At 38.4% G+C, this 24,036-nt stretch overlaps 5 protein-coding genes, 1 long non-coding RNA gene, 1 pseudogene and 2 gene segments (V, D, J or C); 7 read left to right on the top strand and 2 right to left on the bottom strand.

The window, feature by feature from the left end:
• LOC125247272 overlaps nt 1-24,036 on the top strand; it is a 241,774-nt pseudogene that overhangs the window by 44,134 nt on the left and 173,604 nt on the right.
• LOC125247268 overlaps nt 1-24,036 on the top strand; it is a 93,370-nt gene that overhangs the window by 31,974 nt on the left and 37,360 nt on the right.
• The window catches only part of LOC125247270, a 213,203-nt gene that overhangs the window by 14,450 nt on the left and 174,717 nt on the right, over nt 1-24,036 (bottom strand).
• Nucleotides 1,589-3,957, bottom strand: LOC125247331. The gene is made up of 3 exons (XR_007180064.1): nt 3,839-3,957; nt 2,145-2,250; nt 1,589-1,975 (listed from the first exon to the last, which is right to left on the bottom strand). It is a non-coding gene; the product is annotated as an uncharacterized LOC125247331 (long non-coding RNA).
• Nucleotides 13,846-14,576, top strand: LOC125247274 (histone H1-like). Its single transcript, XM_048158542.1, has one exon. It carries the CDS (start codon nt 13,912-13,914, stop codon nt 14,530-14,532), a length of 621 nt encoding a protein of 206 aa, XP_048014499.1. The 5' UTR covers nt 13,846-13,911; the 3' UTR covers nt 14,533-14,576.
• Nucleotides 14,981-15,589, top strand: LOC125247293 (histone H2A-like). Its single transcript, XM_048158554.1, has one exon. The coding sequence runs from the start codon at nt 15,028-15,030 to the stop codon at nt 15,412-15,414; it is 387 nt and encodes a 128-aa protein (XP_048014511.1). The 5' UTR covers nt 14,981-15,027; the 3' UTR covers nt 15,415-15,589.
• LOC125247287 (histone H3) lies at nt 16,160-16,716 on the top strand. Its single transcript, XM_048158550.1, has one exon. The coding sequence runs from the start codon at nt 16,206-16,208 to the stop codon at nt 16,614-16,616; it is 411 nt and encodes a 136-aa protein (XP_048014507.1). The 5' UTR covers nt 16,160-16,205; the 3' UTR covers nt 16,617-16,716.
• LOC125247314 (histone H4) lies at nt 20,283-20,672 on the top strand. The gene has a single exon (XM_048158566.1). It carries the CDS (start codon nt 20,309-20,311, stop codon nt 20,618-20,620), a length of 312 nt encoding a protein of 103 aa, XP_048014523.1. The 5' UTR covers nt 20,283-20,308; the 3' UTR covers nt 20,621-20,672.
• On the top strand, nt 21,382-22,272 carry LOC125247303 (histone H2B). Its single transcript, XM_048158559.1, has one exon. It carries the CDS (start codon nt 21,453-21,455, stop codon nt 21,825-21,827), a length of 375 nt encoding a protein of 124 aa, XP_048014516.1. The 5' UTR covers nt 21,382-21,452; the 3' UTR covers nt 21,828-22,272.

Below are 24,036 nucleotides of genomic sequence, written 5' to 3' on the forward strand. Positions count from 1 at the left end.
AATATGTAACATAGCCTACTATCTTACATTCCTTACTAAACTGCACTAAAATGTGGTAAAAATGTGAATGATGCTTGTCCCTGCAAAACCTTCCCCTACAATATTATCTGTATTATTTACAGTAGGAAAGTCAATCCCTTTAATTGCACTTCCATACTTCACCACTAGAGGGTCACATGTCTTTTACATTTTCTACACACATTTCCTTTAAGACCATGACTGCATCCAAAATCACATTCTTCCCTACTATATAGTAGGTCAAAAACAGTATGTGACAAAATAAGTGTGTGTGAATTCACAGTATTAATAACTGTGGATCACAGTAAAATAACAGGATAAAAGTACCGGATGATCTACTACTTCCGGTGAGATTCTGAAGTGTGCGTCTGATGGACACTTTACTATCCCATGAGGCCACAGGAGAGGATTTGTGAATGACAGTGAAGCGACACAACTGAAGATCACATGATAATGACATCATGGCAGATGTAGTACGTCCAGATTACATTCATACACACACTCACACTATACAGAAAATACTTTTTTAGCAGTCATGAAGTAATTGTTCAAAATAAGTACCTGAAGAGAGTATGTGATTTCAGACGCAGTCCATGTGTTTGATACTCCATTCACTTTATTGATATATTAATGTCTGTTAATCTGTTACCAGATCAAGATTACTTTGTCACACTACATGATATTTGTGGAAGTGTCAGTGCATTTCACATGATGGTTGATTGTTTTTATTCATTTATGTTTATGATGATAAATGTTTAATATCTGTAACAGTTTAACAGAAGGATTGTTCATATTTGTGTCTAATTTTCATCATTTGTCTTTGTTTCAGACCACACTCACCCTCATACATTCACACAAACACAACTGCTCACAGACGTGACCTGTTTTCTGAATCCAGCGGATCATTAATAGTTTTGTGGATTGAACTCTTGGAGCTCTTACTCTCTAACCGAGTCAAGGACGATCTCAGCAGTCCAGAGGCTTCAGACACTGACAGTGTTTCATTATAAACTGATGAACATGAACAAACCTCATCTCTCCATTAGTCCAACTCTTCTGACTCATTTCAGAGAATAAAGTGTGGACAGTGAAGCTCATGTTTGATCATCAGGTGATTCTGTTCCTCTCAGAATAGAGCAGCTCCATCAGCAGATGTTCAGCGTCCTCAGGAGCTTCATGTGACTGCAATCCACTGCTGCTCTTCTTTCTGCAGATACACTGGGGTTACAAACTATAAAAGTTTAATGTTTCTGTCATGGAAATGACATTTTTAGTATTTTTGGAATAAAATGCCTCCTCCTCGGTTCTGCCAAGGCTAATTTCTCCTAATATTTTAAACACACAAATGAATTATATTTTTATACTTTTTTCCACACAGCTTAATTGTAAATGCTGCATAAATATTCTGATATTTACTTTGACTTTCCTTTATTTCCTTCACTCATCAGATGAGTCACATTTCATCTCGAGCATCTTCACTGTTGTCTTCTTGTAATTGTTCGGTGTGATGGAAATATTATATACTTTAATATTCTAAAGTTTCTTTCATTGGACAAGGGCAAAACTATTAAATCTCTGCATGAAAAGCATTAAAAAAGTTCAAATGGGACCTTGTTGTTACTAAAAGGGAAAAAAAAGTCTGATGTTGAAGAAACAGCCGTGTATGACTCAAATTCTCAAGAGCAGATTATAAATAGAGATGAAACAGTGGCAGGTCTAGAGTTTGTTAACAGCGGGGTTTGTCGCCCTCTGCTGGTTTGCTCTTGAAGAGCCTCTTGAGGAAGCAGAGCTGCAGGTGTCCAGCGGTGATGATGACGAGACTCTGAACAGCAGTCCAGATGTTCACATAAGTGGAGTTTGACTGAAGCAGGTAGAAATCAGCTCCTCGTCTCATTCGCTCGTAGTTGTAGTGACGCCACATGAGGAAGACAAACTTCTGCAGTCTGAAGCTGCTCTGCTGTGTGCAGGTCAAGTTTATTCAGTTGGGTGGAGGGAAAAAAAAAAATATATATGTGAAATACAAGAAATCTCTTGTTTTCTGTCAAAAAGAACAAAATATAGGCAATGATGTTATAATAATTAAGAGCAAATCACGTTGCAGTAAGGATGTGTTTGTTGTTTATTACCTCAATGAAGGACAATGAACTGTTCATCTGTTTCATATCCTCTTCTTTCTTTTTCTTCTCTTCTTCCTTTTGTTTCTCGGTGTTCTCTTGTTCCTCGTAATACACACTGTTGAGAATTCCCAGGTGGTCACATGACAATGTCAGCCAAGGGTGGAGCTAAGTCTCGTCAGGTGCACTGAATCATTATTTAGCTGCTGTTGTTTGGTGTGTGAAGCATGCGGCTGAACCTGACATTCCTTGTCCTTCTCCTCAAAGAGAGCCTCTAGTAGAGTTGATGCGTTTCTGACTATGTAAGTTTATTTCTTTTGGTATTTAATGTTATTTCTTGAAGCTATGTATGTTTGAATTCTATGTGATTTAATTCATATGCATTAGTGCTCATTTGTTTGTTAAACTGTTTTGTTGTGCTAATTGGATTATATGATTTGAGTTATATTGTTAATTGTATCTAAGACTTGTTTGTTCTTTATTGTTTTGGTTTTTAGACACCATACAACTCTGTCAGAAACTTATGTTGCCATGGCTCAATTCCTATGCCTCCAAATGTCAAATAAAGATCATGGACTGAGTACTAGATTCACTGTGTTTTAATGGACACACCATCCTGGTAGCACATTCCTGAACCAATCTATTCTAAACTTTACACACACCAAAGTTCAGGAAAACCTGAATGATCCCAAAGCGACTGTGGAAATTACTGAAGCACATCTGATAAAAACTTTTCTGATTTCTGATTTTTTTTTTTTTTTTTTTTTTTTATATATTTGTTACTTTTGCAGTTTAAAACTTTTATTATAGTACTTTGATGTTAATTAATTTAGTATAAAATTAATATTAATAATTAGCTAATATTAATAATATTAATGATTTATATTAATAATTAGAATTTAAGACACATTTGGAACAACATGAATTTTTAAATCCTGTGTCTGTAATTCACTGCATGATCCTCATGAAATCCACTTTGAGTTCTAAAAACAGGATTTTTCTCTTCATAATGTGGGCAGCAGATGTACTAAAACACGCATCAATGTGTTGTACTGATGAGTGTCATTAGGGGTCACTAATGCTTTAGTAATGCAAGTGCAGCTGTTCAAGTGAATAAAGGCAGGAACTGTGAACTAGTGGTGACGAAAGCAGACTGCGGGGTGGCTCACATCGGCAGTGTCTGGGTCCAAAGTTGCCCTGACATACCGGACCGACGAGCTCCGACGCCAATTTAACATGTCGAATCGACTGGAAAAAAAACGTTTAGCTGATGGTGCGGAACACACTAAGTAAACTTAGTTGGCCGACGAACAAAAACTGCCCGACTGTCGGCTTGGTGTGTTCCTGCCTTAAAACAACGGACATGACGTGTGGAAAATATGCAGCTTTGTCAGTGGTCTGATAAATTAAACATGGTACCAGGAGAAATAGATAAAACGTTTACAAAATGAGAGAGCCATCAAAGAGCCAGTGCGTCAATTTTATGACCCAGAAAAAACAGTCAAAGTGAAAACTGATGGGTCCAAAGATGGACTTGGAGCGATATTACTCCAAAAATACAGAGTGGTTTCCCATAGTGTACACATCATGCACAATGACAGCAGCAGAGAGAAATTACACACAGATAAAAAAAGACATTAGGTGTAGTTTCCTGTGAGAAGATTCATGAATGGCAGGGAATGTGATTGTAGAGACCGACCACAAACCTCTGATCGCGATTTCAATGAAGGCCCTGGGTGATGCACCACCACACATCCAGAGTCTTCTGTTGCGCTTACAGAAGAATCATCTGACGTTTGAGTTTACTCCAGGTAAACTACAAGCAGTGGCCGATGCTCTTAGCAGAGCCAGCCTGTGTCAAACCGGTAAAAGCAGCACAGAAAATCATGTTCAAATTCATGTAGAAGTGACAGCATATTACATGAAGTCATTTATAAACTCAACTCACCTGGAGATGAGAAGCTATCAAGCCCATATCAGCATTTAGGAGATGAGTTTCTTTGAAGGAGCTCTTCTAAAAGGAAGTAGGATTACGGTCACTTTAGTTGGTGACAATGAACCTAAATTCAGTGGGTTGACATTCAAAGAGTTTTCAAAGCAATATGGATTTGGGCATATAACATCAAGTCCATATTACCCAGAGTCACTTTATGGGTTAGCCGAAAAGGCAGTGCAGATTGTGAAAAGTCTGCTGAAGAAAGCAGCTGAAGCTGGGGAGGATTCTCATCTTGAGATCCTGAACTACAGGTTCACCTTTAGAAGGTGGGAAATCTCCAGCAGAACTTCTGATGGGTAGGAAGCTGAGGACAAAGCTACCCTCAGCTGAACATTTGCTACAAAGCAAAGACCAATTTGATCCAAGGAAATGCAGCTCTAATGTTACAACAGAAATGCAAAAGCTTTACGGCCACTGGAATGTACAGATTTGGTGCAAGTAAGATGTGATGGTAAACGGGGACCAAAAGCAAAGGTTCTGAAAGAGATCATGCCCAGATCTTATGAAGTACTCACAAGTATGGTAATACTCTTCACAGAAACAGGAGGGATTTGTTGAAAATTCCAAAAACGGAATTCAGTGAGGATGTTGAGATCAGGTGTAATTTGGCTCCAAAAGAACACCGCAATGAGAGTGATGTTGGGCAAAAGAGTATTAATTTGCATTTTAGACTCATTTTGTAAGTTGCAAGTGTATTATTTATTTGTTCATATCTGAGTGTACCTTCACCACTTGATAAGATGTTTGTGGAAATTGCTGCGTTTGTGGCTGAGGACGTTTAAATTGTCCAAAACAATCCGCACCCTGTTGAAGCCCTGTTATAAAACACATAAACGCATTACTTTAATTTAACATGTTAGTATGTTACTACCTTGAAAGTCGAAACAGATAACGATGTTTCTTTTGATAATTGATGAAATGGCGCTCTGCTCTGGTCCAGGTTAGCGGCGCGCACGCGCGCGATCAAGTGTAGCAGTGACAGTGTAGCTGCACAGCCCCCTCTGTTGGTGAATATAATCACTACACGATTGCTCCGATAACCAACAGGCTGATGTATGTTGGTCGGGCATTTTTGCAATGAATTTGCGGGTTATTTTGAACGAGCTTTAAAACGGGGACATTTCCAGGGACAGCTCCAGTCGGGGACAGTGCACTAAAAACCGGGACTATCCCCGGAAAACGGGGACGTCTGTTCACTACGTTCACAAACCACTGTTAATTTTAACAGGGAGCAGACAGAAGGTGCGCAAAGAGTGCTCCCTCTGTAATCACTAAAAAGTTGTCATATCTCACAAAGTTCTATTATAATACATTACATTGTATCACATATTTACATAATGTCTAAATGTCTTTGTTTTTATGAGAGAATTTGCGATCGTGCAAACTCATAGTCCACTCACTGCTCAAAACACCGCTTTTTTTTTTTTTTTTTTTTCAGTGATATGCTGCTATAGGTTGGGGCGGGAATTGGCACTCGGTAGAAGGGAAACATAATTTAGATTTAGACTAACTAATCGGGTGATAACTTTTTGATATAAGTGAAATAATTCTAAACGAATGTCCCAAAAATAAATATGTCCTCGTGTACATATAAAAGTATTTGCAGATGACGGCACTAAATATAATGCTGTATGAACCATGTTAAATATGGTCTGAAAAATCTGTTTGGAAATTTGAGTCTGGAAAAGTATGGAATTTTGAAATTGAAATGTTACACTATTTTACACATTTTACACTAAGGTTAAAGAGTTCCAACTCATCACGAGACAATCCGGGAATTAATCCCCAGGGACTTTATTGTGTATTGATACTGATATGATCTTCAAATATACATGTTCTCCCAGAGTTAATTTAATGTTCACAATATCAAGTAAGAACATTGGGGAATTACAATTGTCAATTTAAAATACTTTGGCATGATTGTGATCTGCATTGACATCTTTTGTGTGGGAAAGTCAGACAAAGAGTCACTGGCGGTTCTGATGATGGGAAGGATTCAAATTTAGACGTTTTCAATTGGCAGATGTGTCTCTATAGCCAGCCAATTTCTGACCAATGAAAACAGGCAATCCAGCCCTCTGAAATTAGCATAAGCTGTGCGCGCTTTAAATAGCCACCCATGTTTTTGTAATTTTCTTGAATTGTTATATGCACATCAACACACGCATTCAGAGATTGCATTAATTCAATTACCTTTAGAGCTGTAACATGTTGCGAAATAAATAACCGTTTCTGTAAATGCTACATTTCCATCACTGATAAAAATGTTTTTTTTTATGCCTCCAAAGTTGATGTCCAAGGGTCAAGTTGGTGAAAATTTGTGGGAAACTGCCACATCTTGCCACACCCAAAATGTGGGAAAGTTCAATGAACCTGAAACTTGTAGGGGAGGGGTGATTCAGGGGTGCTTATTTACCACAGAAACAAGCGCGCCGCCATCTTTAGAATATTGTCTTTGAACTTCCATTTTTGGTGCCCATTGAAGTCTACTATAAGGAGAAAAATCCTGGAATGTTTTCATCAAAAACTTTAATTTATTTTCGACTGAAGAAAGAAAGACATGGACATCTTGGATGATGTGGGGGTGAGTAAATTATCAGGAAAAGTTTATTTAAAAGTGGACTAATCCTTTAACAAATGTCTGTGGACCGGGAAGATTTTAAAATGAGCAGTTCTTTCATAAATACATAAGATCACTGTGGAAATACAAGCCGGAATTCAAAAGACAACGAGCGCAGCGCTGAAAAGGGGCGGGGCTACATAAGGTCTATAGGAGCGCCTTTTCTACCCAATGAAATACCTTCCAACCATTCGTTGCCTGAATACAGCCAATCAGAGGGAGAAAATCCAGCCATGTGAAATTACCATGAGATTCAAATACATATCCAGTGCAAATCTCCAGCACTGTGAAGTTTATGTTAACACTAACATTCCCGAACCAGTATGTTCTTGAAGGATAAAGAAATGTATGAAATCCAGAACAAAAGAGACTTGAGCAAAAACACAAAGTTCAAGGGGTTTTCCTGTTCTAGTTTTTTTAGCGCCGGTCTGGCCACACCCACCCGCAGAGCGCTTTATTCATATGCTAATAACCTGAAATAAGACAGAGAAATGTGGTAAACGCCCCTTATCGATACGATAAAATTAGCAGCAAACATTAGTTTGGCTTTATTGACTTTTCATCACGATGGTTCGTCACGCACCCCAGGAAGATCTCCTGATGACTGTAGACAGCGAGGAAGAGTTCAGTTCTTCATCAGAAGATGATGAAGACATTGATGATGAAGGCCTGCACTTTGAGGAGGGCTTTGATCCAGCGCAGGACACATTTTCTGATGAGTAAGACATTTATTCTTCATTTAGTTATTAGAGTCGCTTATACATATAGCGCTTTCAGTCCCATATGGCCAGACAGAAATCTACCAGTTTGTAATATTGTGAAATGTGTTGTCCTGTGGACTTTTCATTACATTTAAATGTCTTACGAAACGAGCATTTTTATTCTCTATAATGTGGCGGGGGAAATGTTTAAACTATATTCTAATGGTCTAATTTGGGTTTGCTGTAAAATGCTGCTTCATCAAGAGAGCTTAAAGGGATAGTTCAGCCAAAAATGAAAATTATTACATGATTTACTCACCCTCAAACCATTATAGGTGTGACTATCTTCTTTCAGACGAACACAATCAGAGATATATTTAAAAATAACCTTAGTCATCCAAGGTTTACAATGGTTGTGAATGGTATAAAATATATATATATATATATATATTTTTTTTTAATGGATGTATGCATTTTTCTGTCTTCAGAATTTGGGGTACCATTCACAACCAATAGCCTATAAACTTTGGAGGACTAGGGATATTTAAATGTATCTCTGATTGTGTTCACCTGAAAGGATATAGTCATTTACACCTAGGATGGCTTGAGGGTGAGTAAATCATTTTTGGCTGAACTATCCCTTTAACTGTGTTCTCCATTGTCTGCTTAGGTGTAAATGTTTTGAACTTGCATGACATAAGGTTGTTGATGCCCCATCAACACATATAAAGCGTGTGACCATATCCATTAATTGCCAATCACTTATGCATGCACTGGTATGCCACCTTGGACAATCTAAGCTGAGAAATGTTTACTAACATTTACCTTTTCTTTTCTTAGGGATGTGATTCCTTCACGTGCACCTCATACAGCAGCGACACACAAACATCGTTCACTTTTTAACGCAGTTGAGAATCTTAATGAGTAAGTGTGTTTTTATCCCTCATGTTACAGATGACAGTTTCATTTTGTTTACATACTGTGAAATAATACACACAAAGTATATGTGTTTCTAATGAGTGGGCAATATATCAGTTTTAGTAATTCATAATGTTGTGATCCTGTTGTCAGCATGCTCACTTTTGTCTTCTCCCCCCACAGATGTGAGAATGACAGCGAACAGATACCTGTTGCAAAGAGAGCCAGAAATTCGTCATGGAAAGCAGAAACTGATGTCGACATTAATCCAGAGACTCTGAGATTCCTGCCTGCACGGAAACCTGGGCCGCAGTTGAGTCTCGCTGACTCTCACTCCCCTATGAGTCTTTTCAAACTGTTTTTCTCAGAGAGCGCCGTGTCAAATCTGTGCCACAACACAAACGCTCAGGCTGCCAGGGCACTTGCAAGGGGTCGCAAATACAGTTGGACAGACGTCAGCGTTGACGAGATGTACCGCTACATTGGACTCGTTTTCTACATGGCCACGGTGAAGATGAGCTCCATCGCCGACTACTGGCGGCAGGACAGTCTTTTCTCTTTGCCTCTTCCTGCCACAGTTATGTCAAGGGACAGATATCGCACCATTTCATGGAATTTGCACATGAGTCACCCAGATGCAGACAAGGAAAATGACAAAAAGAGGGGCACATCTGAACATGACCAACTTTTCAGGATCAGACCCCTCTTGGACACCATCCGTATTGCGTGCAAAACCTTCTATCATCCTAGAAGAAATTTAGCTGTGAAGGAAAGACTGGTGGCATGCAGAGCAAATGCAGGAATGACACGGTTCACGAAAACCAAGTCAATAAAGCAGGGCTTCAAGTTTTTTGTCCTCGCTGACTCATCAAATGAATATACTGTGGACTTCTCTGTGTACACGGGCAAGAACAGCTTCCCTACAGGCCGTGGGATTTCATACAATGCTGTGATGTCTCTTCTGGACAAGAAAGCTTTGGGCTCTGGGTACCATGTTTACATGGACGATTTCTTTACAAGTCCAAAGCTCTTAACAGACCTGCTTTCTATGAAGTTTGGTGCTTGTGGGACTTACAGAGACTACAGGAAGGGGTTCCCACAGAGCGCATCTGATTCATTGACCAAAAAGTCCACCAGGGGATCCATCAGGTGGATTCGGGATGGGCCTCTTGTGTGTGTGAAGTGGATGGACAAAAAAGAGGTGTCTGTTTGTTCCACCATCCATGCTGCCTATACAGGAGACCGTGTGCAAAGAAAAGTGAAAGCACGAGATACATGGAGGACGAAGACTTTTCCGTGTCCCTCACCTGTGACTGCGTACAACCACCACATGGCGGGTGCCGACCTGTCCGATCAGCTGTTGGAGTACTACACTGCACAGCACAAAACCATGAAGTGGTACAGAAAAGTCTTTCTACACTTCTTGGACATTGCTGCCACCAACGCTTTCATATTGCACAAGGAGCTACACGGCAACATGACGCGCAAGGAGTTTATGGAGCAGCTTGTTGCAGATCTCTGTGGTGTGTCTCAGAAAGAAGCACCGAAACAGACCAGTATTGACCACGTGCCGGTTCCAGGAGCTGAGCTGACCTCGGATGTCAGAAAAATAGCCACTTCCGGTCGCCGCATATGTGCGCATTGCAAAGCAGTGTTTGGCAAGAAGCAACAGACACCTTGGAAATGTCAGGCATGTGACGTTCACTTGTGTCTTCAGTTGAACAGGAACTGTTTCCAGGAATGGCACAAAAGTGTGTGAGTGAATTCAAAATGTGCCTTTAATCACACACCCCTTTTTTATTTGATTTCATTGAGTATATTGTGCACTATGTTTGTAAATAAACTACAAAAAAAAAAAAAAAAAATCTCACATTCTCATTCATTTTTAATTTTCACATTAATAGACCCATTAGGGAATGAGCCAATAGGGAACGGGGTGTTAAAGGCACCATATTTATGACCACTGGCACTGTCTTGCTTACTGCCTTTCTTAAACAAGAAAATCTATGTAGCATATAATTGCACTACAATCTGTGCTGAATACAGTGTAGTGAGATGTTTGCCTTACAGTATAAATAGCTGAAATAAGCTCAAATATAGAGAATGTCCAACTTTTCAGGATCCAAAAGAACACCTCAGATTGTATGATGGGAGATTTTAGACCTCCATGTACTATTCTGAGAAATTCACAACAGGCAACATCTACATGTTTTCTCTTAAAGAGTTTTCCCAAAAACGGCCTTTGCTTTTGCCAGCATAATCCACTAAACATCTTCCCGTCGTTCTCTGTGGCACATTTACTGAATGATTGGTTGTTATAGTTCATCCAGGGTTTCTCAGGAAAACAGGAACAGAGCACTGAATTGAAAAAAAAATGAATTATTGGATCATTAAAACCTCTTGTCCCTTAAAATCTCACTAACCAGCCAAACAAAGTTGGAAACCCCGATACTCTTAGTTTATGAATAAAATAACTATCATTGTTCAATAAGTTTCAAGAGCAAAGTTATATCTATTTAAATTCAGCAAAATGAGAAGTTTTCTCAGGGTAAAAGAGAAATGGAGTATGTTTGGTATTACGTGTGAGGCACAAAATATCCTCACTAATATAGTGGACCATAAGGAAAATGTATAATTACTGCATGTCATGAGAGCCGCATTTCTTTTCACAAGAAGAAAAGTAAGAAAAATATTGTCCTGGGTCAGAAAACTATTGTAACCCCTGATGATTTCAGATCAAAGACACACATAATGAAAATGTATTTAAGTTAAAACATTAACACTTGCCTGATCAGACTTACACTACATATTTAGTTTATTATTATTATTATTAATATTATTATTATTATTGACATTCTACCAGAAATGTACATTTTCACTTCAAAAAATCTTGGGGGGAAAAATATCTTATTCTTAAATCTGAACATTGTGTCATATAGAGGACATGTTAAACTATGAGAAACACATATCATGCCATCTCAGCATGTTTTTATGATTGAATAAAATACATTTTTATATGCATTTCACCCCTAAAATGTCAGGCCCCATCACAGACAAATTTGTAAATGTTAGAATGGTTTCCTAATGAATTTCTTTGATACAAATAGCATTTTCTTTTTGGTCACATGTCCCTGATTGTATCTACCATGGTTTTGTAATTCCTATAAGAAATATAAGCAACTATTCGGTCAACTGTAGTACACAAAATCACAGAATACCCGTCAGGCATTTATATATTTTTAAAAGAACTACCTTTACATAGGAGTCTACACAGTTAAAGAGATTAATTCATCAATATTTCCTCAAATACTACATTTTTATATCATAATTTCCTCTGTGACAGGACTGACATAATGGATTTCATTGACAACTGATATAGTCCAAACATCATTTTAATTAAAACTAATTTCATTTTATTTCAATATATAAACATATTTCATTTAACAATTTATTTAAAAGTTCATTAAAATTTAATTTATCAATCAATTATGGCCAGATAAATGACTAGAATGGCACAAACACAGGCAGGAGTGAAAACACAATTGCAGTGGTACGACTAAAGGCCTCTTGTAGCTCTTTGACTTTGTCCTGGAGCTTCTCTTTCTTAGATCGCTTTCGCCCCTCTCTCTTTTACCTGCAGCACACACCACACATACTGTCACACAACCATTTAAGTCATTTAAAGGTTACACTACTCTATTCAGTTACTGTGTTGTTCTATGAAAATATAACTTCATAATATAAAGTACATTTTACTATGATACAGCAAATGTAATCCATAGACATTTAACTGAATAGCACAATGTAAAGTAACTGTGGTGCCACATCATATTACGGCTCAGTAATAACAGGGTAATACCACGGTAATATCTACATTATTACTTAGAAAATTACATGGAAATAACAAAATTGCATGTAATTCCCTAGGTATTAATGTAGATATGGTATCACTGTTATTACTAAGCTGCAACATGAAGTGAAATGTCATTAATATTATTAATATTAATATAAAGTGCAACCTCAAAAGCAGTGCCACACATGCCTAGGTAAAAGAGGGACAACATTTTTAAAAAAAAGTGTAGATGAGCATAAAAACCTTCACATTTACAGTGTAATGTCTATTTATTCAAATAATATTTTGCTATGGCATGCATTAAATACATTATATGCAATAAAGGTAATAAAAAAGAACAATGCCATGCATTGACAGGACTGATGTGACGGGGCCTGACGGTCGGCCATTTTGAACTGCCATTACTCAGGCTGCTAGCATGCTAGCATAAAAACTGTTAACATGCAAGCAAGGAATTTCAGGAACCTTTTTAGACATGTTTTGGATTTAAAAAATGTCATTATTTTCTGGGATATTTTACCGTGACGGGGCCTGACCCTTTAGCTCGTCCTCCTCAAAGAAAAAAAAAAAAAAAAAAAAAACATACAAAAAAAGCTTAAAATAATAAAATTCAATGATAGAACTCACCCTTGATCAGTGTCAGCTTCACCTCAGTCAAATGATGTCACTTCCTCTGAGTCATACCCTTAAAGGCCTATTGCAAACATTTAGAGTTTTATGTGAACGTGACAGGACTGACCGAAAACATGGGGACAGTTGTAAAATAGTATTTATTTGTAGAATTTATGTAGAATTTCATGTTTTAATCAATTGATGTGAATGATAACAGCTTAAACTTGTTATTGATGAGTTTTTTTTCTAAATAAAAATTTTTATCACAAAACTAAAGCTGTAGCGCCAATTTGGCTGAGGACAATGACAAAAACAGATGTGTAATTTTCAAAAGTGTTTTTATTAAAGAAAAAAAATATCTGAGAACCTAAAGAATGACATATTCATTTACAGAACAACTCACAGAAATCAACCATCAGGATGAAATACTTTTTAGTCACTGTAACACTTCAAGGACAGATAATGTACGTTTCTGGTAGAATGTCCCATTTTATTATACGGAGAGATGATCTGCTGGCCGAAGATGAGGGTCAGACAGGAGAGTCACAAACAGACTCGGATCCTCCGGATGATGTTCGTGTGCTTCAAGCTGCCCAAAACAACAGCTGTATGAAAGTCTCCTCACGCCCCTCACTAATGCTGATTTCATTAAAGTCGCTTTCAGACTGTTTTCTGAACACACAGAGGACGCGTTCAGGCTTTTACCAACTTTTCCATTAAAACTATTCATCAAATGTACACGCGGCTTTTCCCCGTGGCTGATGCTCGACTTGGATTTGATCTGACGGAGGCAAAAGAAACATTTCCTCTCCGCGTATTTTATTCTCCGGTGAAAGTTCAGAACCTCTGCTCGGTGCTCACTTTGTTTTTACTGTGACAAACTATTTTACCGCTTCAGTTTTACCCCAAATGTAAGAGAAGAAAACACAATCGTGAGGGGCTCGTGGAGGCGCACAGACACCGAGCAGGGCGGGTTGAGTCTATAAGGTTCTCATGTGTTATTTAAGAGCGGCGCTCGAGCGCTTCATTGCTGAAACCAAACAGCGTTTGAAAGACTGTAGATCCGATCCGAGAGAGAGATGGCAGAAACCGCTCCAGCCCCGGCTGCTGCCGCCCCGGCCAAAGCGCCCAAGAAGAAGTCAGCTGCGAAAGCCAAGAAAGCAGGTCCAGGCGTCGGTGAGCTCATCGTCAAAGCTGTGTCTGCATCCAAGGAGAGGAGCGGCGTGTCCCTCGCCGCCCTGAAGAAAGCTATCGCCGCCAGCGGCTACGACGTGGAGAAGAACAACTCCCGCGTTAAGATCGCCATCAAGAGCCTGGTGACTAAAGGCACCCTGGTGCAGGTCAAAGGGACCGGCGCTTCGGGCTCATTCAAGCTCAACAAGCAGAAAGCCGAGACCAAGAAGAAGCCGGCCAAGAAAGCGGCTCCTAAAGCGAAGAAGCCCGCGGCCAAGAAACCCGCTGCTGCCAAGAAGCCCAAGAGCGCAGCGGCAAAGAAGCCTGCAGCAAAGAAGTCACCCAAGAAGGCCAAGAAACCCGCCGCCACAGCCGCTAAGAAGGCGACGAAGAGCCCCAAGAAGGCAAAGAAGCCAGCAGCCGCTAAGAAAGCAGCCAAGAGCCCCAAAAAGGCCAAGGCGGCTAAACCTAAGGCGGCAAAGCCTAAAGCCGCCAAGCCTAAAAAGGCAGCGCCCAAAAAGAAATAAAGTCTTTACTGTTTCTCCTCAACGGCTCTTTTAAGAGCCACCCACCAACTCTGAATAAAGAGCAAAAGTCGTGTATATTATAGAAAAAGCCAAGATATAATGATCTTTTAGACTGCATTCAGAACAGACAAGCCATCCAGTTCTGAAAATAAACTCAAACCATTTTTATAATATACTGATACACTCCAAATAGGATATTGTAGAACAATGGTAACTATATATTTATTTAAATAGTTTATTTAAAAAAAAAAAAAATATATATATATATATATATATATATATATATATATATGGTTTCATGGTCAGAAATATGTGTGCATAATTGTTCCGGCAGAAAGGGGGTTGGGCTTTGGAGGGAAGTTCAGTGATTGGTTTAAATCTTTACAGACTCTAAACCAATGAGCGACTGACACTCTAGTTTAAAGACAGTATGTGGAGACCTGAAATCTCATTCTGTTCTTTCTGTCTGCGAGAGTTACAGTAACTGAATTAAAAATGAGTGGAAGAGGCAAAACCGGAGGAAAAGCAAGAGCAAAGGCTAAGACTCGCTCATCCAGGGCAGGACTGCAGTTCCCCGTCGGCCGTGTTCACAGGCTTCTCCGCAAAGGTAACTACGCCGAGCGCGTCGGTGCTGGTGCTCCTGTTTATCTGGCGGCTGTGCTCGAGTATCTTACCGCTGAGATCCTGGAGTTGGCTGGAAATGCCGCTCGGGACAACAAGAAGACCCGCATCATCCCCCGTCATCTGCAGCTGGCGGTGCGCAACGACGAAGAGTTGAACAAACTTCTGGGCGGAGTGACCATCGCTCAGGGCGGTGTGCTGCCCAACATCCAGGCTGTGCTGCTGCCCAAGAAGACTGAGAAACCCGCCAAATCGAAGTAAAGCTATTGGAGATTGTTTTACTGACCCAAAGGCTCTTTTAAGAGCCGCCCATTTTATCAGATAAAGAGCGCCTTTCTTTGTTAATTAAAACAATCATAAACTTTTTCGGTTGAGAAGAGAAAAAATAAGGCCCATCAATCCAGTAAAATGTACGAGGTGTGTATTATTATTATTATTATAAACACATGAAGATCCCCTGATGTGTCTGTAGAGATCGTTCTTTAGGAGGCGTGTAGGATCGCCAACTAACTCATCTCCTCTATAACATAGTTATTTGTTTTGATGTATTGAATATTTTGATAATTACCTTAAATAAAAACCAATATACATATCGGCGTCAGAATAACAGAAATTGATCCATGTTACTCTGAGTGTTTTGTTTTATCACGGCCACAAGCTGCTTTATATATTTTAGACTTAATACTGCTTCTATACAGACTATAATGTGTTTTTGTTCCAATCCAAAATCTGCACAACCACTGGGAATTAAGTGTTTCAGAATAAATAAATAAATAAATAAATAAATAAAACAATGTGAGTATGAAGCTCATGGAGGTGTCATCTGAGTCAACCGATCGAAGCACATTGAGCGGGAAACCCTCTGCTTGTTTGAAAAAAGGAAACGCGCAGTCATTGGCTGACAGTCATGCACAGACGTCACATATTAGCCAATCACAAGGCCTGCATCCTCCTGACACTATCAACACGTGGTGGTAAAATGCTTTAAAAGCAGGCGTGTAACACAGAGCAGCATTTCCAGCGCAAGGAGAACAGAGAAGTTCACTGCAGCAATGGCAAGAACCAAGCAGACCGCTCGTAAATCCACCGGTGGCAAAGCCCCGAGGAAGCAGCTCGCTACCAAAGCCGCCCGTAAGAGCGCTCCGGCCACCGGCGGCGTCAAGAAGCCCCATCGTTACAGGCCCGGGACCGTGGCTCTCCGAGAGATCCGCCGTTATCAGAAGTCCACCGAGCTGCTGATCCGCAAACTGCCCTTCCAGCGGCTGGTCCGAGAAATCGCTCAGGACTTCAAGACGGATCTGCGCTTCCAGAGCTCCGCTGTCATGGCCCTGCAGGAGGCCAGCGAGGCTTATTTGGTCGGTCTGTTTGAGGACACCAATCTGTGCGCCATCCACGCCAAGAGGGTCACCATCATGCCCAAAGACATTCAGCTGGCCCGCCGTATCCGCGGAGAGCGCGCCTAAACCCGCATCAGCCACATCAAACCCCAAAGGCTCTTTTAAGAGCCACCAAAATTACACTGAACGAGACCATTTCCAGTCCAACGCTTAATGAGTCGAAAGTTGTTATTAGCACTAGTTAGTACTCTGTAAAAAATGAATGTGATTCTAACAGTAAAATATTGTGAAAACACTACAGAACAAAATGTAAAAAGGTTAACCGTAAGTTCTCGTACTATAATATATATATATATATATATATATATATATATATATATATATATATATATACAGGGAAAAACTGTAAAAGCTCTAACCAGACATTTATGCAATTTTCACAATAAAATGCTGTAAATTTTACAGTTTTTATAAGTAAAAAAATACAAAATCCATGTATAATTTACAGTCAAAATCTGTAAACTGATTTTCCCACAATTTCCTGTGTGACACTCCACATTTGAAAGTATTTTGTTTAAATAATCATGTTTCTTAATAGTTTTTGTTATCAGTTGTGTACATTAGGGTTTTATGTTACATCTTCTGTTGTTTAATGAAGGTTTATTGCATTATTTAAGTGTTGTGGGTTACCATGATGGTGTTTTGCGTTTGCGTGAATGACTCTTTGCACCTTCTTTATATTAGTATATATACTTCAGCTCGTGGAAAAGCTACTTGTGATGAACTCTGATTCTTCATGTGGCTTTCTCTTTTACCACCTGCATTATGGTGCTTGTCAGTATATGTTAAAGGTACAAAACAGATTTTATTAGTAATGTGCATTGTTGAATTTATTGATTTACATTCAAATTTTCTTAAATTACAGTTTTATACTGTAAAATTTACAGTTCTGTAAATATTTACACAGTTTTTCTGTATTTTTTACAAAATTATTCTGGCAACCACAGCTGCCAAAATTATTTTGTAAAAACTACAGAATTTTTTTTACAGTGTACACCTCAAAAATTACCATTACTATTTAATAATAAAAAATGAATGCATTAATTTTATTTTTTGTCTTTGAGAAATGCAGTGTACAATGTGTTTAAATGAGTAATATTTGTACAAATTGTAACTAATAGTGTAAACACGCATTCTTTACAGTTTTTCACAATTGCGAAAGCATTTCTTGAAACCTTTGCTCATTTTCTCACAGCATTAAACACAAAACCAAATCTTTATTAACAAAACTCCTGACATCCAGAGCATCTAGTTACACAACATTTATTGTATACAGTAAACAGATTTTGTAATTATGTAAAAGTATATTAACTAGGTTGAATATATTGTACACCATATGCACTCCAAGTTTAGTGTATATTCAGCACTTGCATACTGTAAAAATACTGTAATTCAAATGCAAATGCCCAAAAACATAAAAAAAAAAAAATAATAAAAATTAAACGTATTTTACAGTACACTCAAAAAAGTTGTGCAACTGCAAAACTGTGTTGGGTTCAGCCAGATAACTTTGTCCTGTGCAGATCCAGCCTTGACACTCTCCACACCATCCTCTTCCTCCTCTTACACGTACTCTTCGTCATCTTCCTCCTCTTCCTCTCAGATTGTTTCCATCCGTTGCTCGTATCATCATTCAATGCACCTGTGCACTCTGAGCTGCTTTATATTTCCCACAGCTGGTTTGATCACATCATTTTTCAGCTGTTGTTTGTAAACAATGACGACTGTGTTGTAGTTGTTTAATTTTGTCCCTTGTGTTTCCTGTTGTCAAAGTGCATCACAGTGTGTTTCAGTGAGTGAGAATGTGTTTAAAGTTTTGAAGGAAAAAAAAAAAGTGCATGAGATTTGCAAACGGTTTCTAACTGCCTGAAATCATTTAAGGTTTTACAGAAAGACTGATTTATTCAATAAACGTGTCCCGGCCACTGACCATTTGATTCAGAGAATGAAGTTTAGTGTTTTAGCGGTTGTGAAAAACTCTAATTTTATACAGTTTTTAACCAGTGACCTTTTATCTAGGTGTTTGTCACTTCTTTTTATCTTCAGAAAGTCTGCCAAAAAACATACAGTTGGGTATTTTCCAACTCTTTTTAACCCATTTAAGCCCACCGGCAACTATAGTTGCCACAGTGTATGGTTGTCATTTTCCTTTTGTAAGTATTTTTCTAAATGTTATGCATGGTTTATGTCTCAATGACATGCAAGAAAACAACAATAAAGGACTTCAAGAACAACAACAACAAAAAAAGGTATTCACTTCCTTCCTGTCACATGAGACTGTCAACTTCCAACTGCAGGAAGAATGGTGAAGGCAAACCCCCCCCCAAAGAAAAGTTATTTTCATGTTACTGTTAAGTATTTTTTGTTGACATATATATATATATATATATATATATATATATATATACACACACACACACACACACACACATTTACATGAGGGTCTCTAGAATCATCCAAACGAAACAAATCTGACAAGAGATCTATAGTTTTTTGTAGACTTAGTCAAAAGTCCAAGCAGCAACTATAGTTGTCTGTGGTCAAATGTTCCCCATGATACATATATCACGGGGAAATGGGGTATACTGTGTTTAATGGGTTAATAAATCAAGGTTATTGATTTAGTGCTTTTTGCTTTCATAATATTTTATATTTTTATATATTGTATATTGTTGTTTATTATTATTATTATTATTATTATTATTATATATGTATATGTGACCCTGGACCACAAAATCTGTCAATTTTTTGAAAATGAATAAATAATCTTTCCATTGATGTGTGGTTTGTTAGGATACAACAATTGGCCGAGATACAACTATTTGAAAATCTGGAATATGAAGGTGCAAAAAAATCAAAATATTGAGAAAATCCCCTTTAAAGTTGTCCAAATTAAGTCCTTATCAATGCATATCCACTCACAAAAATACATTTTTAATATGTTTACGGTAGATCATTTACAAAATATCTTCATGGATCATGATCTTAATATCCTAATGATTTTTGGCATAAAAGAAAAAAAAAAAAAAAAATCAATAATTTTGACCCATACAATGTATTGTTGGCTATTGCTACAAATAATAATACTGTAAATACCGTGCGACTGGTTTTGTGGTCCAGGGTCTGTATTTTTTTCTAATGAATAATGTAGTTTAACTTTTTGATTCACAATGTCCTGTTGGGGAAACTTAATGGCTGCACTTTGTTCTGCACTTTAAGACAAAAAAACAAAAAACAAACAAATATTGTGTTTCATATTCAAGAGATTATAAACTAGATGCAGCTTTTTTTGGTTTGTGTCGAATGTTCTTCGACTTTTATACATAATAAATTAGTTTATGAATAAAGATTGATCTGATGAAAGCAGTTATTTTGAGTTAGATGCCAAATGTTCTCCTCCTATTCAAATTTGACACTGAAGGGGTGCATACAACATATTTGCTGCACATTCAAATAGGATGAGAAAAAAGAAAAGAAAAAAAAAAAAAACCCTGGGGAAAATAAATGCAGAACATGTTCACATAGGACACTATTAACAGAACTATATGCATGAAACCATTCATAAAAAATTGGCCTCGTTAGATCAGTGTTAGGGTGAAATCACAGTGTTTTGTGCTCGAACTATATTGAGGGGAGGGGCGTGTTGCGCCTTGTGACGCGGTACTGGTTTCTCTCAGGTCCTGTAAGCAAATGTAAAAGGCCTCCTAGTAACACTCATCTATCATTCTTTATCATCGTTTGATAGAGTTGTGTTGAACATGTCTGGAAGAGGCAAAGGCGGTAAAGGGCTCGGAAAAGGAGGCGCCAAGCGTCACCGTAAAGTTCTGCGCGATAACATCCAGGGAATCACCAAACCCGCCATCCGTCGTCTCGCTCGCCGTGGCGGTGTCAAGCGCATCTCCGGTCTGATCTACGAGGAGACCCGCGGAGTGTTGAAGGTGTTTCTGGAGAACGTCATCCGCGATGCCGTCACCTACACCGAGCACGCCAAGAGAAAGACCGTGACCGCCATGGATGTTGTGTACGCGCTGAAGCGACAGGGACGCACTCTGTACGGCTTCGGAGGATAAACTTCTGAAACCAGGAACAACTACACCAACCCAACGGCTCTTTTAAGAGCCACCCACTCTCTCATACAAAGAGCCATATACAAATGTTATTGATAAAATGCTTTGTTTCTTGGATACAGAGAAAATGTTACTAAATATAAACTATTTCACAGTAAAATACCGGGATTAATAATAACTTTTCTTTTAGTTCTCTTTAATGATGATACCCAGAATATGTTGGTTTAAGTGGTGCACAAAAGACCTTTTCTAATATCACACAATGTTTAAAGATATAACTAACTTTAAATTAGATCAGAATGGGACTAAAGTTATCAAGAGATGAAAATGCAGAAAACATTAACGAAACTGGTATTTGTTTTACACAAATGGGCTTTTGTTTATTATTCGTGTAGTTTCAACAGTTTCGTGAATCAATGAAGTCTCGAGGAAAAACTGTTTTTAAAGGATGTTTGACTGATAATGGTCTCTTTCCTCCAACACTCCCTCAATGGGTCTATAATTGTGTTAAAATACACGATGGTTCACAGTTTTTGTCTAGAATCGCTTATTTTCTCAAACTAATAATAAAAAGAGCGGGAAACGAAACAAAGGACACAGTCAGGGTGTAGTTCAAACTTTGAGCGGTTGGCGGCGGCGCATGTGATTGGCTCTTATTCCGCTCGTGATGCTTTGAGTTGTCCAATGAAATACGAGTTTATGGGTTTGGTCTATTAAAAGAGGCAATCAGATAGTTCCTGTATCTCTTTGAAAATTAGCATAGGGCGGTGAATAAATACCTCTGTGTCGCTTCTGACCTCACATTGCTTTGTGAAGTTTGTGTTCAAAAAGCATCATGCCTGAACCAGCAAAGTCCGCGCCTAAGAAGGGCTCCAAGAAGGCCGTCACGAAGACCGCCGGTAAGGGAGGAAAGAAGCGCAAGAGGTCCAGGAAGGAGAGCTACGCTATCTACGTCTACAAAGTCCTGAAGCAGGTTCATCCTGACACCGGCATCTCTTCCAAGGCGATGGGCATCATGAACTCTTTCGTCAACGACATCTTCGAGCGCATCGCCGGTGAGTCGTCTCGTCTCGCTCACTACAACAAGCGCTCCACCATCACTTCTAGAGAGATCCAGACCGCCGTGCGTCTGCTGCTGCCCGGAGAGCTGGCCAAACACGCCGTGTCCGAGGGCACCAAGGCCGTCACCAAGTACACCAGCTCCAAGTAGAGATTCAACCGAGACTCTCAGCGACCCAAAGGCTCTTTTAAGAGCCACCCAACTTTTCCTTTAAAGAGCTTCTGTTGTTTGTATCGAAAAATCGAGTTAGAAATCCTGTACTTGTATTGCTGTTAAAACACTTCAACACTTCAATACTTGATCTCATTAGTAACTGTTGCTCCATCATGAGAAATCAAGTTTACTATATGCATTTACAAAGCATGTGATTATAAGGTTCATTATTATAGACTGGAGCATTTGGGTCTAGTTAAGTTGACTTCTGATTGATTTTTATAGTCTACACTAATAATACAGTTTAGTGACATTGACTTGTCAGGAGGGTGTTTTTACAATAAAGTCTAATATTTTAGTCTTTGTATTTCTCATTGTCAGTTTATTATGGACTAATGCCCTGTAGCTGTCTGAAAATATTTATTAAAAAAGTATTTTTTAAGTGACCTGTCAAATGATGGTGACTGAAGGACAATAATGAGATGTCTGAATATTACTGGATTATGATGCTAACTGAAAGAAACTAAGTTGTCAAATATTGGTGACAATATGGTATATTGAGAGGTTTATGAGCAATTTTATGTAGGCCGGTCATTTTTGAAAGTGTGACTTTATGCCAGTTTGTACCAAATAAAATAATTTGAAAACAAGTTACACATTAAAGCACACTAGTGTGAATAATTGTAAAGAATATATTAAAATTTGATTCAATTTTGCCAAAATTACCATTAAATGTTTTCTTTTTTTTTCAGTCAACAATTGAGGTGCATAAGTTCAGCGTAATGAGGTCTGCAATCAGCCAGATCCAAAAAGAAATACAAAACCTGTGCTAATCGAAAGAAAACAAGCTGACAAAAAAGACTGAATCCAATATTTAGAGATAATAAAGTGAACTGAGAGACATACAAGCAATTTTAAAAGGTCATCATTTTTTGACCTGAACACCAAATTAGGCAAAGGGTTTTGATCACCGCACAAGAGTTAAAGAGGTTGTTCATGGATGAGATGCAGCAGATAGAGAAAGAAAATCAAGTGTCCAGCACACATGAGAACGGTTTAACCAAACTGAAAGACCGCATGCATGCTGGACACTTGATGATGTTTTTCTTTTACTATCTGCTCCGTCTCATCCACAAGAAAAAAAATAAAATAAAATAATAAATGTTTGTAAAGAAGTTCAAATGTAGTAATAACTTATAGCAGCAGGTGAGGATCGCGGTACAGATCCAGACACACTGGACACATCCCCAGATAAAAAAGTTATGTTTCCAAACGTTCGGTTTTGGTTGTGGGAACGGTGATTTGAAATGTTCTAAAACGTGGAAATGTCCAGTTTGCTTAACATTGCTGGGACGTTATCTTAAGGTTAGCATAACGTTCCTGCAATGTTCTTTTGACCTACATTTTATTAATTTTATTCTTTTGATCTACATTCCATTAACACAACATTCAAAGAACGTTTATTTGGAACATTCCAAGAATGTTAAAATGTTCACATTCATTAATGTTAAATGTTATTTTATGGTTAGAATAATGTTCCTGCACTAGGGGTGTAACAAGATTTCTAGTTGAGTTGCTTCAATTGTAAACTATTGTAAACATCTGCTCTGCTCATCCAGCAAGAGTCGCGCACAGTGCAGCAGGAATCACAGTTCTCTGATCATGTGACGAGAGTAAGGCAAGATCACTGATCACAGTATTGCCCAACTGAGCCAAAGCATCTTATAAATGTCTCATCTTATGGAGTGCACGCTCAGCCACTTTTAAATTTCAAAGCGAAAGTAAAACACAAGCTCCCTGATGCGCGCAAAATACATACAATAGCATGTCTCCCAATATCAAACCTATCTTAGGCAGTTGTAACCACCTCTTAGCTCTGGTCTCTGTTCGCACTTTGTACATTGAGAGAGTACCTTGATTATAGTTGCACTTATTGTTTGCACTTAATAAGACTAAGAAAAAAAACTGTTATTTGTTTTTGATATTTATACTTTTTTTTTTTATTTATTTCTGTGTTCAATTTATGGAAAAGAGTTCAATTAGGTCACACACAGCCTCAATCAGAAGTTCTGGAAGCTCATAATGCATGTACAGTAAGGTCTGAAGAGACTCAAGTGAAATCATACAGAAGATAGACACTGATTTTTTTTTTTTTTTTTTTTTTTAGGTAAACTAACCCTTTAAAGGCGATTATTACTCTTGAGCC

The sequence above is a fragment of the Megalobrama amblycephala genome, linkage group LG15 (assembly GCF_018812025.1).
Source record: "Megalobrama amblycephala isolate DHTTF-2021 linkage group LG15, ASM1881202v1, whole genome shotgun sequence".
Lineage (NCBI taxonomy): Eukaryota > Metazoa > Chordata > Actinopteri > Cypriniformes > Xenocyprididae > Megalobrama > Megalobrama amblycephala.